This window comes from Lampris incognitus, chromosome 2, assembly GCF_029633865.1.
Source record: "Lampris incognitus isolate fLamInc1 chromosome 2, fLamInc1.hap2, whole genome shotgun sequence".
Taxonomy (NCBI): Eukaryota; Metazoa; Chordata; class Actinopteri; order Lampriformes; family Lampridae; genus Lampris; species Lampris incognitus.
Window position 1 is genome coordinate 26,018,506 of NC_079212.1, and position 15,864 is coordinate 26,034,369.

A 15,864-nucleotide genomic window follows, 5' to 3' on the forward strand; every position below is an offset into this window, starting at 1 on the left:
CAGAGAGAGCGAGAGAGAGAAGAAAAAATATTGTTAGAAAGTTGAAAAATGAACGAATGCACAATGATTAATAACTTGATACATGCTCAATAATCCAGGTAAGGAAATCCCAAAAAGTTGAATCAGTTCATCTAAAGATTGTGTCCAGAGGAACTGATTCAACTTTCTGGAGCGATAAATAACCTCGATGCAACATCTTCGGCATGCTGCCTCCCACTTTTCATTACGGCGTTTTAATGAGAACAACACACGATTTTTGTTGGATGAGGATATCTCAGCATCGATTGCTATATGTGTCTCCATATTGAGAGAATGATACAGAATGAGTCCAGAGATTAAACAGCGAGGGACGGACAGACAGAAAGACGGAGTTCATTTAAGCCTCTCCAATCCCATTTGTCACATGTAGTGAAGCTGGATGAACTGACAGAGGTCTATTATCCAGACAACTGGCAGGATTAGGGGAGGCATTTGGTTTATGGGCCTGAACCGCCCGTGATTTCTACTGGACCGGGGCTTTGGGACTATAAATAGAGAAGGGTGGATCAGGGAATCTGAGAGGGAAGTCCTCACATATGACACGGGTAAACAGGAAAGAGCAAAGCAGAAAACAGCATGGGGATGGGACCAAAGAGCACAAGTGGACAGATCACAGTGTAGTATAGGGGAGAGGAGAGAGAGAGAGAGAGAGAGAGAGAGAGAGAGAGAGAGAGAGAGAGAGAGAGAGAGAGAGAGAGAGAGAGAGAGAGAGAGAGAGAGAGAGAGAGAGAGAGAGAGAACAACGAATGGCTGGAGGCTGGGAGACAAAGAATAGGTGTATGGATCTAAGAGGACGAGAGATGAACATCAGCCAAACAACACCCCAGAGAGCCCTTCACATCCTCGTAGGAACAATTTATAGCCTTCCTCACGTCAGTGTCGTCCTTCCTCAGGACAAACTCATGTCAAATAGGGAGAAAATCCCTCAACCTCCTATTCTGTCTCTCTCTTTCTCTCTCTCTCTCTTTCTCTCTCTCTCTCTCTCTCTCTCTCTCTCTCTCTCTCTCTCTCTCTCTCTCTCTCTCACACACACACACACACACACACACACACACACACACACACACACACAGGAACACAATGCTGCCGGCGCCAATAACTTGGGGAAAACACAAGCACGTCAAAAGTGCACAGTGCATGTCATAAGATTGCTGTGGGAACAACGCTGGATTGGGTGGATAAAAAGCTGAGATGTAAGAAAAACATCACCTGTTTTGTGTCTGTTTATCTGCACAGTGTCTTTTGGCCATTCTGAGAAGGTTTGGGGTAGAGCTGGATGTTTGAAGGAGGGACAGAAAGAGACAGGGAGAGTAAGGAGGACAGAAACACCAAGGAAGAGAAAGAGAGGACAAACGAGAGAGAGAGTGTGTGTGTGTGTGTGTGTGTGTGAGTGTGTGAGAGAGAGAGAGAGAGAGAGAGAGAGAGAGAGAGAGAGAGAGAGAGAGAGAGAGAGAGAGAGAGAGAGAGAGAGAGAGAGAGAGAGAGAGAGAGAGAGAGAGAGAGAGAGAGAGAGAGAGAGAGAGGTGGGTGGGGAAGGTCAGAAGTGGCTTGGGACGCATCGCATTTTAAGCGTGAACGCACATGTGTCCCAGCCAGGCCACACTGAAGGACAATGTCAGTTCACTAGGGGGTCACCAACGCTTCTTCTGAGTTTAGTTTAGCGTTTTTTTCTTTTCTTTTTTTGGGGGGATTTTGTTTACTTCGTCTGTAATTTCTGACCCACAACTGTGGAAGAGCCTCCGCCCACTTACACATTCAAGTTCAACTTGAGGCTCAAATTCATTTATCCACCGCAACGCAGAGCCCGACCCTCTCAAACCCACTGGAATAATTAAATAATCTGAGCCTGAACCGACGTGATCGGCTCAAGCGTGACAGGGTTTAGGCTGAGAATTACAAACCCTTGTGTTCAGACATTTACATTTACCCACATAACAAGTTTTAAGGAATTTCAAATTTTGCTGTGTATTGTGAGCACAAAATTAAAGAAAGCAGACAATTGGAGCCTGACGGTCCTAATTCACTCAGTTACTTTTCCTCATCACATTATTTTTCTCTATCTGGCGCAACATGCCATTGTAATAATGTGAGACTATTTACCCACAACAGACTATTTCTTAAATGCAATATGTCAGGTCAGAGGTCTGAGGCTTTCAGACAGATCTACATCATCAACATCAGAATAATAATGTTTATTTACACAGTACTTTTTAAAACCTGTCGTGCTCCACAACAAAGCGGAATGGAAATAAAAGAAAATAAGGGCAGCTGGGATATGGGATGATTTATTGTATTTCTTTAAGAGCACTTCAAATTTGACAACATAATTGGCAGAATAATTGAGAGTAATAATTTACAGATGTGAAATACATCATACTAATTTACGGCGCATTAAAATGAAGTTCGAGTAGGCAAGGATGTCTCATTCTGTTAAATGCCTGTTGCTTCGACTCCTCCTCGCGTTTCTGTGTTTATTTATGTGAATATGACACGTGCCACGGGGTGTCTTCAACATGAAGGTGGACACGGTATTAGGCGATTAACACCGGCTTTATAATGTCATTCGTTCACTCGCACGGACCTGTACGCGGCTCTCCCACAAGCCACGCCCCCTCTCTGCTTGCAGCCGAGGCTAAGCCACACCCCTATCACAGTGACGTATGTGTTTATTAGCATATAGAGCGGGAAAGTGAGATCTGATCACAAGCGGTCACCTGAGATGCATGTGGAGACGCATTCTAATGCCAGGTGTGAACTGACGTACTTAGAGGGGTCCACTTGTGATCCGTCATCCAAGACGCGTGTTTATACCAGGTATAAACAGCCTCAAAGAAACACAAACTAGCTATCACCTAGCTAGGCCGAGAGGGATCTCATACACATTCCAAAACAAAAGGTTTTCCCCAGCTCCCTGTTCAGATCACACGCGTGCGCACACACACACACACACACACGCGCACACACCTCTGTAAAGGAGTAAACACGTTCATGGCGTGCTGGAAAGGATTATACTGGATGTGGAGGCAGATCTTGCTCAATGCTAGTGATCCCTGAACTCAAGGGGTTTGGGCTTAGTTGCAAGTCGGATTTGTATTCTCTGTCTCTCTCTTTCTCTGTCTCTTGCACTCTCAATCTCTTTTTGCCTCCTCTCTATGTCTGCCCTTCTCCCTCACTCAAAGGGTATGATAGATTCAAAGGACAACGCTTGACACAACCGAATCAGTTTTGGCAAGACTAGAGGGGTAAAATGGACTAAAAGACTAGAGTTTGAAACAAATTGACGGTAAAATGTTTTTTTGTTGCACTCGTGTCTCTCTCCGGGGCTTCCATTCTCTTCTCCTTGCTCCATTCTGTGTTGCTCGACCAAAAGAGGAGCTTGAATTTATTGGTGAACACTGCTGAAGAAGTCATATTAACTTGTTATCTGACAATGTGAGATATATACAACATAAGGAATTGCCATCCTTGAAACAGCTGTAACATGAGGGCAAGTAAGACACTGTAGAAAGAGGTAAATCATGCTTTCTATTGTTTTCATTTCTGTTTATATGTAAAGTTTCCCTGTAACCCTTTCCTCTGCATTAAAATAAGGACAAAGGAATATGGTGTAATTTTATGACATTGGATAGTCACATAAAGGGTATAAGTCTTATCAGTAACCACTGAGCATAGAGAGACTGGCTGAGCTCTTCCATCGATTCACCACTTGCCTTCTGAACATAAACGCACATCAAAAACCACAGCAGACAGAAACACACGAGGCCGTGAATGAAAATGAAGCTTTCTGCCGACTCATCACTGGTGAGGGGCAGAGAGGCGTCAGTTGTGATGGCAACAACATTCAACACAACACTGGTGGTTTAGCGGAGCACATAAAGCATGGCTCATGAGGGGAAAAAAATGATGGGTGACTTTTTAAATAACTTTTCCAGCTGAAATAAAACTTAACAAGGATTTAAATATTCAATAAAATATATTTTGAATGAATACTAAATTTGTAAATAGAAGGGTCAATTAAGTCCCCTCAGCCGTGACTTCTAAGAAGAAGAGGCAGGTCCTAGAAGAACCAAGTCATGCTTGGCAGCAGTCCCAAGCCTCAGCACAACCCTTCTCTCAGTCTCAACCAGACCTTTCTCAACATAGAACAGGGCTTTGTCCCCCAGTAATAAACAACCGGGAAGGAACAGGGGGCGGAACACTTGTTCCATCCAACATATTCGTATACGTGTTTGTGCGTGCTTGTGTGTGTGTGTGCATGCACGTGTGAGTGTGTGTGATGCAAGATCTCAGTAACAGTTTTGCCACAGGAAGCCAGATTTCCACGGTGTGAAAAAGGGCTGACAGAGAGGGAGAAAGACAAAGACACTAAGAGGGAATATCTGCACACCTGCGACTGTCACATTACTTGTAAAAGGCCAAATTATATGTCAGCCATATACTACATAAGGGGGTGACTCTTTTGTTGAGAGTGACAAGAGAACAAGCACAAGTACCTTTCTTTGCCCATCACAGCTTTTACAATCAAATTGTCAATCTACCATAAAAGCGAGGAAAACAATGCCAGCCACACGAGCAAGTCCCCCGGTCCCTTCCTTTCAACTCTGTACAGGTGTTGTGCTTATCTCCTTGAATAATCTATTTTTAATGTAATTTCTAATGGGAATCTCCTGTCTTCCCTCTCCATCTGTTACAGCTGGGCTGAACACAGGCAAAGGGCACACTTGCACACACACACACACACACACACACACACTCATGCATGCATGCACAAATATACATGCACACATAAACACAAATACACACATTCATACGGACATGCAAGCAGGGCTTCCCTCCTGGTTCCTCCATTAACAGCAGCTGTAAGAGACCAATTAGACCAGTGGGTTACCTCTGAGAGGTACACATCGGGCAATAAAAGGTTAATTATATCTACTCAGATTACAGCTGGTCTGATAAAAAACCTGGCTGGGATTTAGGGGGTTAGAATGGGCCAAACTGATGGACCGCCGCTTTGGAGAATACATCAAGAATATGCAAATTGAAAAGCAGGTAATTATTGTCAGACTAGCGCTCACCTTGTCACAGTTAATTGAATTCGTGTTTAATTAATCTGTGATGCTCCGATAAGCTACTGTGGGGAAAACAAAGACATTTATCCACATATCTGCGCATGTACAGACGGCGGCCCAGTGGTTCGCGCTGTCGCCTCACAGCAAGAAGGTCCTGGGTTCAAACCCCGGGGTAGCCCAACCTTGGGAGTCATCCCAGATCCTTTCTGTGTGGAGTTTGCATGTTCTCCCCGTGTCTGCAGTGGGTTTTCTCCGGGCACTCTGGTTTCCCCCACCATCAAAAAGACACGCATGTTAGGGTTAATACTCCTGTCTGTGCCCCTGACCAAGGCATGGCAAGACGAACTGGAGTTGGTCCCCGGGCGCTGCACGGCGGCTGCCCACTGCTCCTAGCTACACAGCTAGGATGGGTTAAATGCAGAGCATAATTTCCCCACGGGGATAAATAAAGTATATCAATATCAAAATCGAAGTTCATGTGCACACACACGCACACAAACACATAACGGCACACATGAAGAGAGTAACCCATGACACACAGTCACTCACAGATGACCTATGCTCGAAATTATTTGCATTCTTGATTACTAATTCTACATATTGCATTTACCTGCATACTTTACACCAACCTTTACACCAAACTTTCCATTCATACTTCATATTTTCATTCCATTTCTTTGTCTGAGCGAGGGAATGGGAGAGCTCAGGTAATATCCAGGACACCGGAAGTACAGGAGTGACAAAAACAACAGCATATCCTTAGGATCCTGCTGATTTGTCTGATTTATTACCGTTGCCACTCCCTACAGTTTGAACTCAGTGCTCCAACGCACACATTCAGCGTTGCCATGCAGAGCTGGAGTATCCATAGCTCCAGTGGCACATACCACTCTGCTTCTGGCTGTATGAATGGTATTCATACAGCCCTGAAAGCCTTGTACTCAAGGACTCGCAGTTGAATACCACTGGCCCGAATGCTTCTCCTGACCTTCCGACTGTATTTCTTGCTCACACAAACAGCCAGAGATCCTGAAGCATCCATACAAAAATCCACATGTGTACACACACCTACATGCACACAAACACACACACACACTTCGGTATGTATATTTAGCACAGCCTTTACACACTCCTTCTCTACATGCCTCATTGTTTTAGTGGGTCACAGGATAAGCCTTCGTAAATGTGTCAGTGGATGAAAAAGAAGCGGGAGTGATGAAAAAGACAGAAATACTCTCTGAGGCATCACAAAAACACAGCTCCTACTTCATAACCACATGCTGATTTACCATAAATTGCTGTGAATAAAGCAGGTGTACTTACATTGGCCAATTTACAACAGCCGGGTCAATGTCTAGCAATTCTTGCAATTTCATCAGACCGCTGAACTCTGTGTAGACTGTAACACATTCAGTTAGAGAATACCTGACTGTACTGACTGTAATGGGGTTTTATGCATTTTTGCAAATTTATACACATCATTATGTCATTATACAGAACAATGTCTTCTTCTAAGTTCTGTAACCTATGGAGGTCGTAGGAGCACAGCTGAGTTTTTTTTTTAACCATTGTCAGTAAACTATCATGGTGACCAACAGCTTCCTTAACTCTGTTCAGCACTTCAATGTTGGTGCCGTGTGCTGTGTATGGGATTTGCAGCGTTCTTCTGTATGCTCTAGGTTCAAAGGCTTGTATTTTTTTCTCCATAGCTTTTGTTAGGGTCCAGGATTCTGCACCGCATAGAAGAGTTGCAATGTGCTATTGAAGAACCATGTGCCATGTAAATAAACATTTTTCTTTCTCATGTATTTACAAAATAACCTAGAAGAGCTCTAATCTACGCAGCAGATTGGTTATTGCAAGGCTGGTATAACAGGATATCTCGACTGCTTCATTACATAAGTGGCATCAGTTCTCAAATGGCATCGAGGGCAGGCAGCCTGCTGGCTCTAGTGGATCACACAGACACAGCTTTACTCTACTGCAGCACAATCTGCTGTTTTAGACAAAACACCATGGAGCAGCAGAGCCAGGGTGTCATAGTTTGTATTGTACGGTACTCATAATCTATTATGTAGAGTAGTGCACGTGCTTATTATCCTCCGTACAACTTCTTTGTACATGTATGGCATTTCACACACACACACACACACACACACACACACACACACACACACACACACACACACACACACACACACACACACACACACACGTGTGCACACTCACTCATCCCATGTTGTTGTTAGCGGTTAATGGCTCGCTTAACTCCAGCATAACAGAAAAAGTGCAGAGCAAACTGTTATCAGGAGAAAACCGGGGAGAGGAGAAAGGGAGATAAAGAGTCAGAGGAACACAGCGTGACTCAGCTATACAACAGCCCAAACCACCCTGTTCAATATCTCACTGTCTGGTGATGAAAGAAAAAAGAAATTGCTCTCAGTCCCGCTTAAGGCAGGCATACAGGATCAGAAAAAAAAAGGCAGTGTGGCAGAGACACCGAAAGGTTGGGAGAAGGTTAAAGAGAAAGAGTGCCAAAGAGACAGAGTGGTAATTTAATTCATGGCGTATGGAAGACAAAAAAATAGAGGAGGATGGACAGTTAAGTGCGAGGGAGAGAAATGGGTAGAAAAGGAAAGTGGGGTAGGATGTGCTCTCACCGACACCGCTATAGGAAATCAATGAGAACCTTTAAATGAATCAGCAGTCGTGGATGATATATCCCATTCGGGCCAGGTCAATATTTATTAGTCCGCTGCACTGATACGTTTTATAGTTACAGATGATCGGTGGCAAAGGGACACATGCCACTAACATTTCTCTCCATCAGTGTCTCTCGTCCTCTCTCTCTGTTGTTCTCTCCCTGCAGCTGCAGCTTCAGTTGAGTCGAGACAGGGTGAGACATCTACTCTGAGACATCAGTGCAGGTCAACTTCCAAGTGAGGTTTATAAGACAATGGTGGAGAGTATGGCTCAGCCAGGAAAGAGAGGGATTTCAGAGAGAGAATGAAACAGGAGGAACGGGCAGACGGGGGGGGGGGGGGGGGGGGAAGACGAGTGCAGAGATTTGTCGGCTGATGCTCGTTTAGCGCCCCGAAGCCACCGCACGTTTCGCATTGATATGCAAGCAGAACAGAATGGAAACCGTGACTTAACTCTGCATGTTTAAATGTTTAAAGGCTCCCTAGATGTCTCGCCGTGTTTTACGGCAGTTCGGATCAAAGCATTTCGGGTTGACGCAATCGATTTGGAGAGTGGTTTTCTCAAAATACAAAATCCTTCGGCATGCGAAAGGCGCTAATACCTGACCCAAAAAGCACACTACTGAGAATTAAGGCTTCGCTATTACTATGTCCGTTGCAACAATTGATTTACATTTTGAATGGAGAGAATTGAAAATTAATTGAGCCCAGCCATGGTGTCTGGCAGCCCTGAAGGCCCAGCAAAGCCTTTGATGGCAAAGCCAGGCCATGCTCCCCTACCATCCTGCCTCCTTGCTCCCTGTATCCTTCCTCCTCCACTTGTTTGTCTGTGTGTTGTGGTTGGTAACGGGAACAGGGCTTTAATCCTAATATCCATCTGCATGTGGTGTAATCAGAGAGAATTAAGATGAGGACAGACACACAGTCAAAGGGGGAGGAGACTAAAGCGAGGCATGCAACCTCTATTGTGTGCAAAAAAACACCCACAACACAGACACGCCACAAACATCAAATAGCTCTCTCACTGTCTTTCTGTCTGTTGATCATCCACTGCTCTGTATGGAGCTCCTAGCTCTCCGTCTCCTCTATTTCCTCGGTGTTTCCCTTCTCACCCCCTCCTCCGTCTTGGCGCGGTTTTGGTGCCAGCATGGTAACATGGCAGAGCCAGTAAGGTGCGAGCCGTGCCAGCACGCCTCCGGGTATACAACAGGAGTGTGGTATGCAGAGATAAAGGGATTTCTGATCTAAATCTGAGGAGACCCAATTAATGCTCAAGGTAAATGTGTCGGTCACATAAATGAGTGCAAGCCAATAGATTTGTTAGCCTGGAGTGGTCAGGTGCTTTGTTTCCCTGAGCGGAACGTGAACATGTAATCATCAATAGTGCTGTGCTGTGAGTGAGCAGGATTTATTTACTAACTGCTTAGCGATAAATCATTAAGCCATTATTAATTCTACCTTTTCCTGTGACATCAAACATTTAGATTAACGGGATGTAAGTATTTGTGTGCAGCTGCTATGTATCAGTCATATTGCATAATTAGAAATAAATAGATTACAGTCAGCGATGGATATAGAATGTTGATAAAGTGTTTATTAAGGTAAAGAAGAATGTTGTCGTTGTCATATTTGGGTCATGGTGGCCAGAACAAAAGCATTACAAATGTTTAAACTTGCTACATTTAATCAAAAGGTCTGTCATCTCACGAGCTGGAATGATTCGAATATAGTTTCAAACTTTCTTTTGTCAGGTTGCATATGTGTGTGTGTGTGTGTTATATGTGTCCATATGTGTTTGTAAGTTGCATGGAATGAGGCTAATTTTCTGTTAGCTTCAACAAAGCATGCAGCCTGTGTGTGTTTCATCAGTTTAGCTGACCTAGTCCTGGAACATTAGTCTGGTTGGATGCCCCACAACACACAGACCTGGCTATGGGGGGGGGGGGGGGGCGTACCGGAATGAATGACATCATTGCTTTCTGTCCATGGATCTGGATTCAGCTGGACAACAGCAACAATATGATGTCAGAGGGGCCTATAGGCCCATAACACACACACACACACACACACACACAAACACACACACACACACACGCACCCACATGCACACGCACACACATTTGTTTTTCTATACTTGTGAGGACCCTCGCTGACTACATTCAACCCCTAACCAAGCCCCTAACCCTGACCTTAATCACCAGATCCACATGCCTAACATTTTCCCTGAAGTAACGCTATTCCTTATTGTAACTTTAAACCCAAACCCAAGTCTAGCCCCTAAAATAGCATCTTGAAGGGGTGAAGACTGGCCAAAATGTGCACACTTTGCTGAAATGTTCTCAGTCTTATGGTTAAAAATTCAAGTTAGTCCTCACAAATGAAGCTGAATAGAACACATATATGTGTTCTATACACATTCTCTCTCTCTCTCTCTCTCTCTCTCTCTCTCTCTCTCTCTCTCTCTCTCTCTCTCTCTCTCTCTCTCTCTCTCTCTCTCTCTCTCTCTCTCTCTCTCTCTCTCTCTCTCTCTCTCTCTCTCTCGGCTGGACCGCCCAGCGGGGCCAGGCCTACACACTGGGTGATCATGTTTGGAGTAACTGACTGAATGATCAGTTTGATACGATTGGGCCGCTGGATCAGGTGACCAACGGCATCACTGAAGTTAAACGTTTGCACGGCCGACCAACGACGTCCCTGATAAACACGGACGTGGGAGGTTCCCTATTGGCTGTAAATCGGCGCAGCGGTTTCAGTTCATTACACATTTATTGCACACTAACGAACGGAATATGTTGCTGCTCGTGAACACCACTGAAACGCTAAGAACGGAATATTGTGCTGCTCTTTCCACATCTGGTTACGCACTGTAACAGTCCAGCATAGAGCTGAGTAGGAGAGAAAACAGGTCTCCATGCGCCGAGAGGCATGAAGAAGAGCGCACAGTTAAAGCACCCCAAATAACAATCTGACAAAACACCCACAGGCAAATTCACTGAAGGATTGCGTGGATTTTGTGGCCACTAAATCTGCACAAATAAGACAAGAAGAAACCGTGTAATTCTCAAAGCACCCGCAAAGGGTGAAATGCACCCCTAACTACACTGCCAACAAGCAAATAGCGTCTCGGTGCTCCGGTGCTTTGCATGTATTTACATTAGGTAATATGCATACATTTGCTGCAAAATTGGCCCCTTTCTATGCAAATGAGCCTCATTGCAAAAAAAAAAAGCCCAATTCACAAACACCAGCGCTAATAGCCACACGCAGTTAGAGTGAACATTATTGGCGTCTTCAGAGAGTTGGTGGCGACTGATGCCCAGACTTTCCACTGATCATGGGAGCAGTGATTGTAACCAGACGAAGAGACAGCATCATGCCAGGCATGCTTGTGAGCGGATATTTTGAAGAATATAGTTTTTGATTTAATTGAGACCGAAATCATTCCCAGATAATTGCCATGTCTAACAATTCTTGCTGTACTTGATGACACCGAGGAACCTGCCTACTGAGTTTTTGGTGCAAAGCCACCATTTATACTTTGCCACATGGATAATTGCAATCAGACGCATAACGAGCAAATTGCCCTCAGCTGCAAAACTATGGGCATTTGTGCTGTAATATAATTCAGGCAACATCTTTAGTGAATCGGACCTTGAGACGGGGCAGATAGCGGTTGCAAGCGATGTGCAATTTCATGGTGCCATCAGCAACCACAACCCATTCTTTGTGAACTCCTGTCAATACAGAGTGAGTCTTAGAAAAAAGACAAATCCACAGATAGATGAAAGAGGAGGGGGAGTTAACAGATAATTAGAATAGTTATAGTAATTAAATTAACTTCTAGTTCAAATCAAACATTCCAAAATATGAGTGGAAAGTATTGTTCTTGCAACTGCATTTATAACCTTTTTATACTCGAACCTAGCTTAACCATGTCATGTGATATGCTACTTCCGTACACTGCAACAAATTTTACTACAGAAAATTGCAGATGAACATATGCAGGAATTCACATTATAGACACTACAACAAACTGGCAGCAGTTTTGAACATTGACCATACATGGCCCAGCTGTATACTAGGTACTGACCTAGTCTTGTTAGCACAACACAGATTGCAGGCTGCACTTAAGCTATAGCTCAGATAAGACACACACACACACAGCTAAAATAGATAGCACGCAAGTACATACACACACACACACACACACACACACACACACACACACACACACACACACACACACACACACACACGTGCATTTCATTTTAACTAACGCTCACCCAATTAAGCACTCTGCTGGAACAGTGTACAAGGGGCTGTTCTCTTGCTGTGAAATTCATGCCGTTATCGGGCTTACTTGTGTGTGTGTGTGTGTGTGTGTGTGTGTGTGTGTGTGTGTGTTTGTGTGTGTGTTTGTGTTTGTGTGCGTGTGTGGCACACTCAGTGATACATAGAGAGAGCGAGTGAGAGCGAGGTAGAAAAAAGGTTCGAGGAGAGATGGAAAAATTCCTGGCAACAACTCAGTAGTATGTGCTTTTCACTGACTGCCTTGTAGCGAGGAAACATAACACTGTCAAGTATTGCAAACAACCTGACAGCCCTTCTGCATGCTGTCAGTCATGACATGGGAAGCTTTACAGAATCAAGAAGAATCATACAGACAAATTTCTGGCTAAATTTAAGCAGTAAATAAACAATAAACAGAAGATCTTCAATGTTCATGTTGTGGTAGGGTGGTCAGCCAGAGGAGAAGCAGCTTTACATTATAACAAGGACATAAATGCTTGGTACCTATGGGGAATGCTGACAAAGTACAGCCACAAGAAATCTGTATAGCTACCATGAGAGATGAGGCAGGATCATTTAAGAGGAGGGTTTAATTTCACAAACTTTCCTGGCACCAAACTGCTGTCACCAAATCACTGAGTAACAAGGAAGTGACACGTGATGCCTGTCTGAAGAGGTGCACTTTGCACTGCTAAGTAACTTGGCAGTTGCAGGCCAGTACACTATTTTACAGTAGGTCTGTCGTTGTTGTTAGCTACACCGGTTTTTCAGGTTGGTCCAACCAGCTCGTCTCAGCTGTCAGCACCTTGCTGACGACACAGGAACAGAACACATACTGTATAGATAGAAAGTGTGCATGCCCATCTGCTGCATGAAGGCAAAGATTACCCGAACGACTTTTTCTTCAATGACTTTGGCTTGTATTCTATCAATTAACACTATGGCTGAGAATGTCAGACTCGAATCTTACTCATGGCCTTTGACACAAATCCCACCCCAATCTTTCTGTTCCTCGACACCGTCTAATATCTGATAAAATTGTCGTTTAAAATGAAAAAAAAACTCTAATAAGAAATTTCATTTTGGATAATGGCTGGATGGATGTATGTACCCTAGGGAAGTGAATGGGAGCAGGGCACCAGCCACCGTGCTTCATATTCTACACAGAGAGTGTCTATGGCAGGAGTTAAGGCTGTATTATTTCTAATTCCCATGTTTTGCTCCACTAAACAATAGTATTTCATCACCCGTTTATCGATTGTGCCTACAGGGTTCGGTAAATGTCAATGATTTTTTCATTACCCACCAGCAGCAATTACTGTAAGGTTCTTCACAGATACTCCCATTCACTTAAGCACCATAAACTTGCTGCAAATGTACAACTGAGACATTGGGGGGATCCACACTATGAGAAACATGTCCTATTGAAATCTCTCAAATGCAAAAGTGGGACCAAACACAAATTCGTGTTAGGCTGTTGTAATTGGCTCTACATGTTCCTTCATCTGATCATCATGATGTTGGTTCAGGGAAGTATATTGCAGCAATAAACCTGGAGTTCACTTCTCCCACTACTTTTATTAGACTATCTTAACACTGATGGAAACACAAGTTATTGTGTCGACAATAATCCTCTTTGTGTTCGGAGCACCAGTAACTACGTACTATGTCAATATGCAGGCCGTGAAGATACCCCTGCAGAGCTTAAAAGTTTCTAAGACAACACATCGACAACTTGAAAGTTCTGGTCAGGCGTAAAATTGCTGTATCTGCCAACATTAAACCTTTGCTTAAAAAAAACATTCTTTTTTTGAGGATAACTGATGTGTCGATTTTTGAGGGTAGCTGATGTGTCAAAAATATGAAGTAATGGATTTCCCGTAGGCTTTACCCTCAGAATAGATATAAAACAGCTTGAAATGAAACCCTTCACTGTCTGATGGGACATGGACAGAGATGTTTTGTCGAGCTCCTTCCCTTCTCTGAGTCACTCACTCCTTCCAATAACATTGGCCTTGAGTCTTCTCCCTCTTCCAGCCAATAAATTGTATTAGGGCAGAAGGAAATACACTCTCTCTCTCTCTCTCTCTCTCTCTCTCTCTCTCTCTCTCTCTCTCTCTCTCTCTCTCTCTCTCTCTCTCTCAGCAAGCTAATAGTAACCAACAGAGAAATACTCTCCATGTCAAGCCAAAGCAGAATAATCAGGACAGCATAGTGAACTCAGGACTCTTCTTCCCCCTTCTTCCTGTGTCTATAACCTCTCGTGGTGGCCACTGGCTTTTCTAGATTGTTGACATTTTTTTGGCCTCGTTTCCAGCAACGGGACACTTCCTCTGCGAGACTACAGTAACATCTTCTGCTCATTTTTTCCAGATGAAGCGATGACATTTGTTGACGGAAGACCTTGCATTTATACTGATGCTCGGTTCATGTGGATTCTGTGTTTCAGTCTAAAATGGGGTTAAGCATTTGCTAAATCCCTCCTGTGTCTACTGGCTAATCTGCGTTTTAAGTGCTGCTGCTTAAACAATGAGGGGAAAATGTTAAAAATGTTCTATGGCTTTCAGCACTGAGATTAACATCTACTTTTGCCAAAGCCCTGGACTTACGATAGCTCATGCCTAGCATACACACACACAAACACAGACTCACACACGCACGCACACAATGTCAAGTTTAACCAGTCATCTATGCTGACATGTCAAGTCCAGGGAAACAACATGCAGAGAGAGGAGTGCAGGGATGAGGAAGGAGAGGGAGCAGAGGATTAGTTTGCTTTACCGTTGCAGAACTGTAGCAGTGAGGAGGTGTCATAGAGGCTGCTGTAGCTGGAAAACCCGTCCTCCATTCTCAACCTCTGCTCCGTTCCTCTGCTTGAGTCTGTTATCCACCACTCCGCCGTTCTTCTCTCTCTCTCTCTCTCTCTCTCTCTGTCTCTATCTCCGGTGACTCCCCACTGTCAGCTTACCGTTTACTTGGTGACCAAGGCGCTCCCTCCATTCAGTCTCCACGGGTCAGGCTCCCTGTGTGAGTCACCATAGCAACCCATTCACTCCGATTATGTCATGTGAACTCCAACCCCTCTTTCTTTTTTTTGTTCTTCTTTCCTTCTTCTCTTTTGTTTTCCCTCTCTCAAAAAAATCCCAAGTCCTGGACTACACTGGCAAGATCTCCCTAAAGAGCAAGAGGGCATACAAAGTATGTTGAACCACACGATAGAGAGAAGTTTTAAGTCGGCTGGTGGTTTGTCCCCCCCCCCTCTCGTGCTCCTCTCTTCTTCCCTCCTCTTTCTCCTCCGTCCTCCCTCTGTCTTCAGTGGCAGCAGCTGGGTGTTGTTAAAGCAAACGCTCTCGGTGATCTCCGGCAGAAAAACAGCTTTAAGAGGGCTTGAGCACAGAGCACAAGGAAGCAGGCTCTGGCATAGGCAGCCAGTGTGTGTGTGTGTGTGTGTGCGTGTGCGCGCGTGTGCGTGTGTGAGTGTTTAGATAATGCCTGGGACAGCCCAGCCTTCCCCCGGCTCTTTGCTGTCACAGAATGTGGACGAGTCAGAGCAAAGGGGGCGGGGCCTGCTTCCAAACAGATCCTCCCCCTCTCATTGCCTGCCTGGCCGGGGAAGAGAGGAGAGAAGGGTGGAGATGTGAAAAGAGAAGAGGAAGGAGAACAGAGGTAGCGAGAAAAAAGGAGGAGGAGGAGGAGGAGGAGAGCCCTCGGATGACTGAGAGCTGCAAGAAATAAGAAGACAAATGAAGGACACTGAACGAGTT

The 15,864-nt window shown here is 44.5% G+C and overlaps 1 protein-coding gene across 1 annotated transcript in view; it reads right to left on the reverse strand.

Annotated features, from left to right (window-relative positions):
• eml1 (EMAP like 1) overlaps nt 1–15,566 on the reverse strand; it is a 50,226-nt gene extending 34,660 nt beyond the window's left edge. Inside the window, exon 1 of the mRNA XM_056272822.1 lies at nt 14,882–15,566. Coding sequence (XP_056128797.1) covers nt 14,882–14,948 — 67 coding nt within the window. The 5' untranslated portion in view covers nt 14,949–15,566. The remainder of the gene's footprint in view (nt 1–14,881) is intronic.
• Nucleotides 15,567–15,864: the final 298 nt, after the last annotated feature.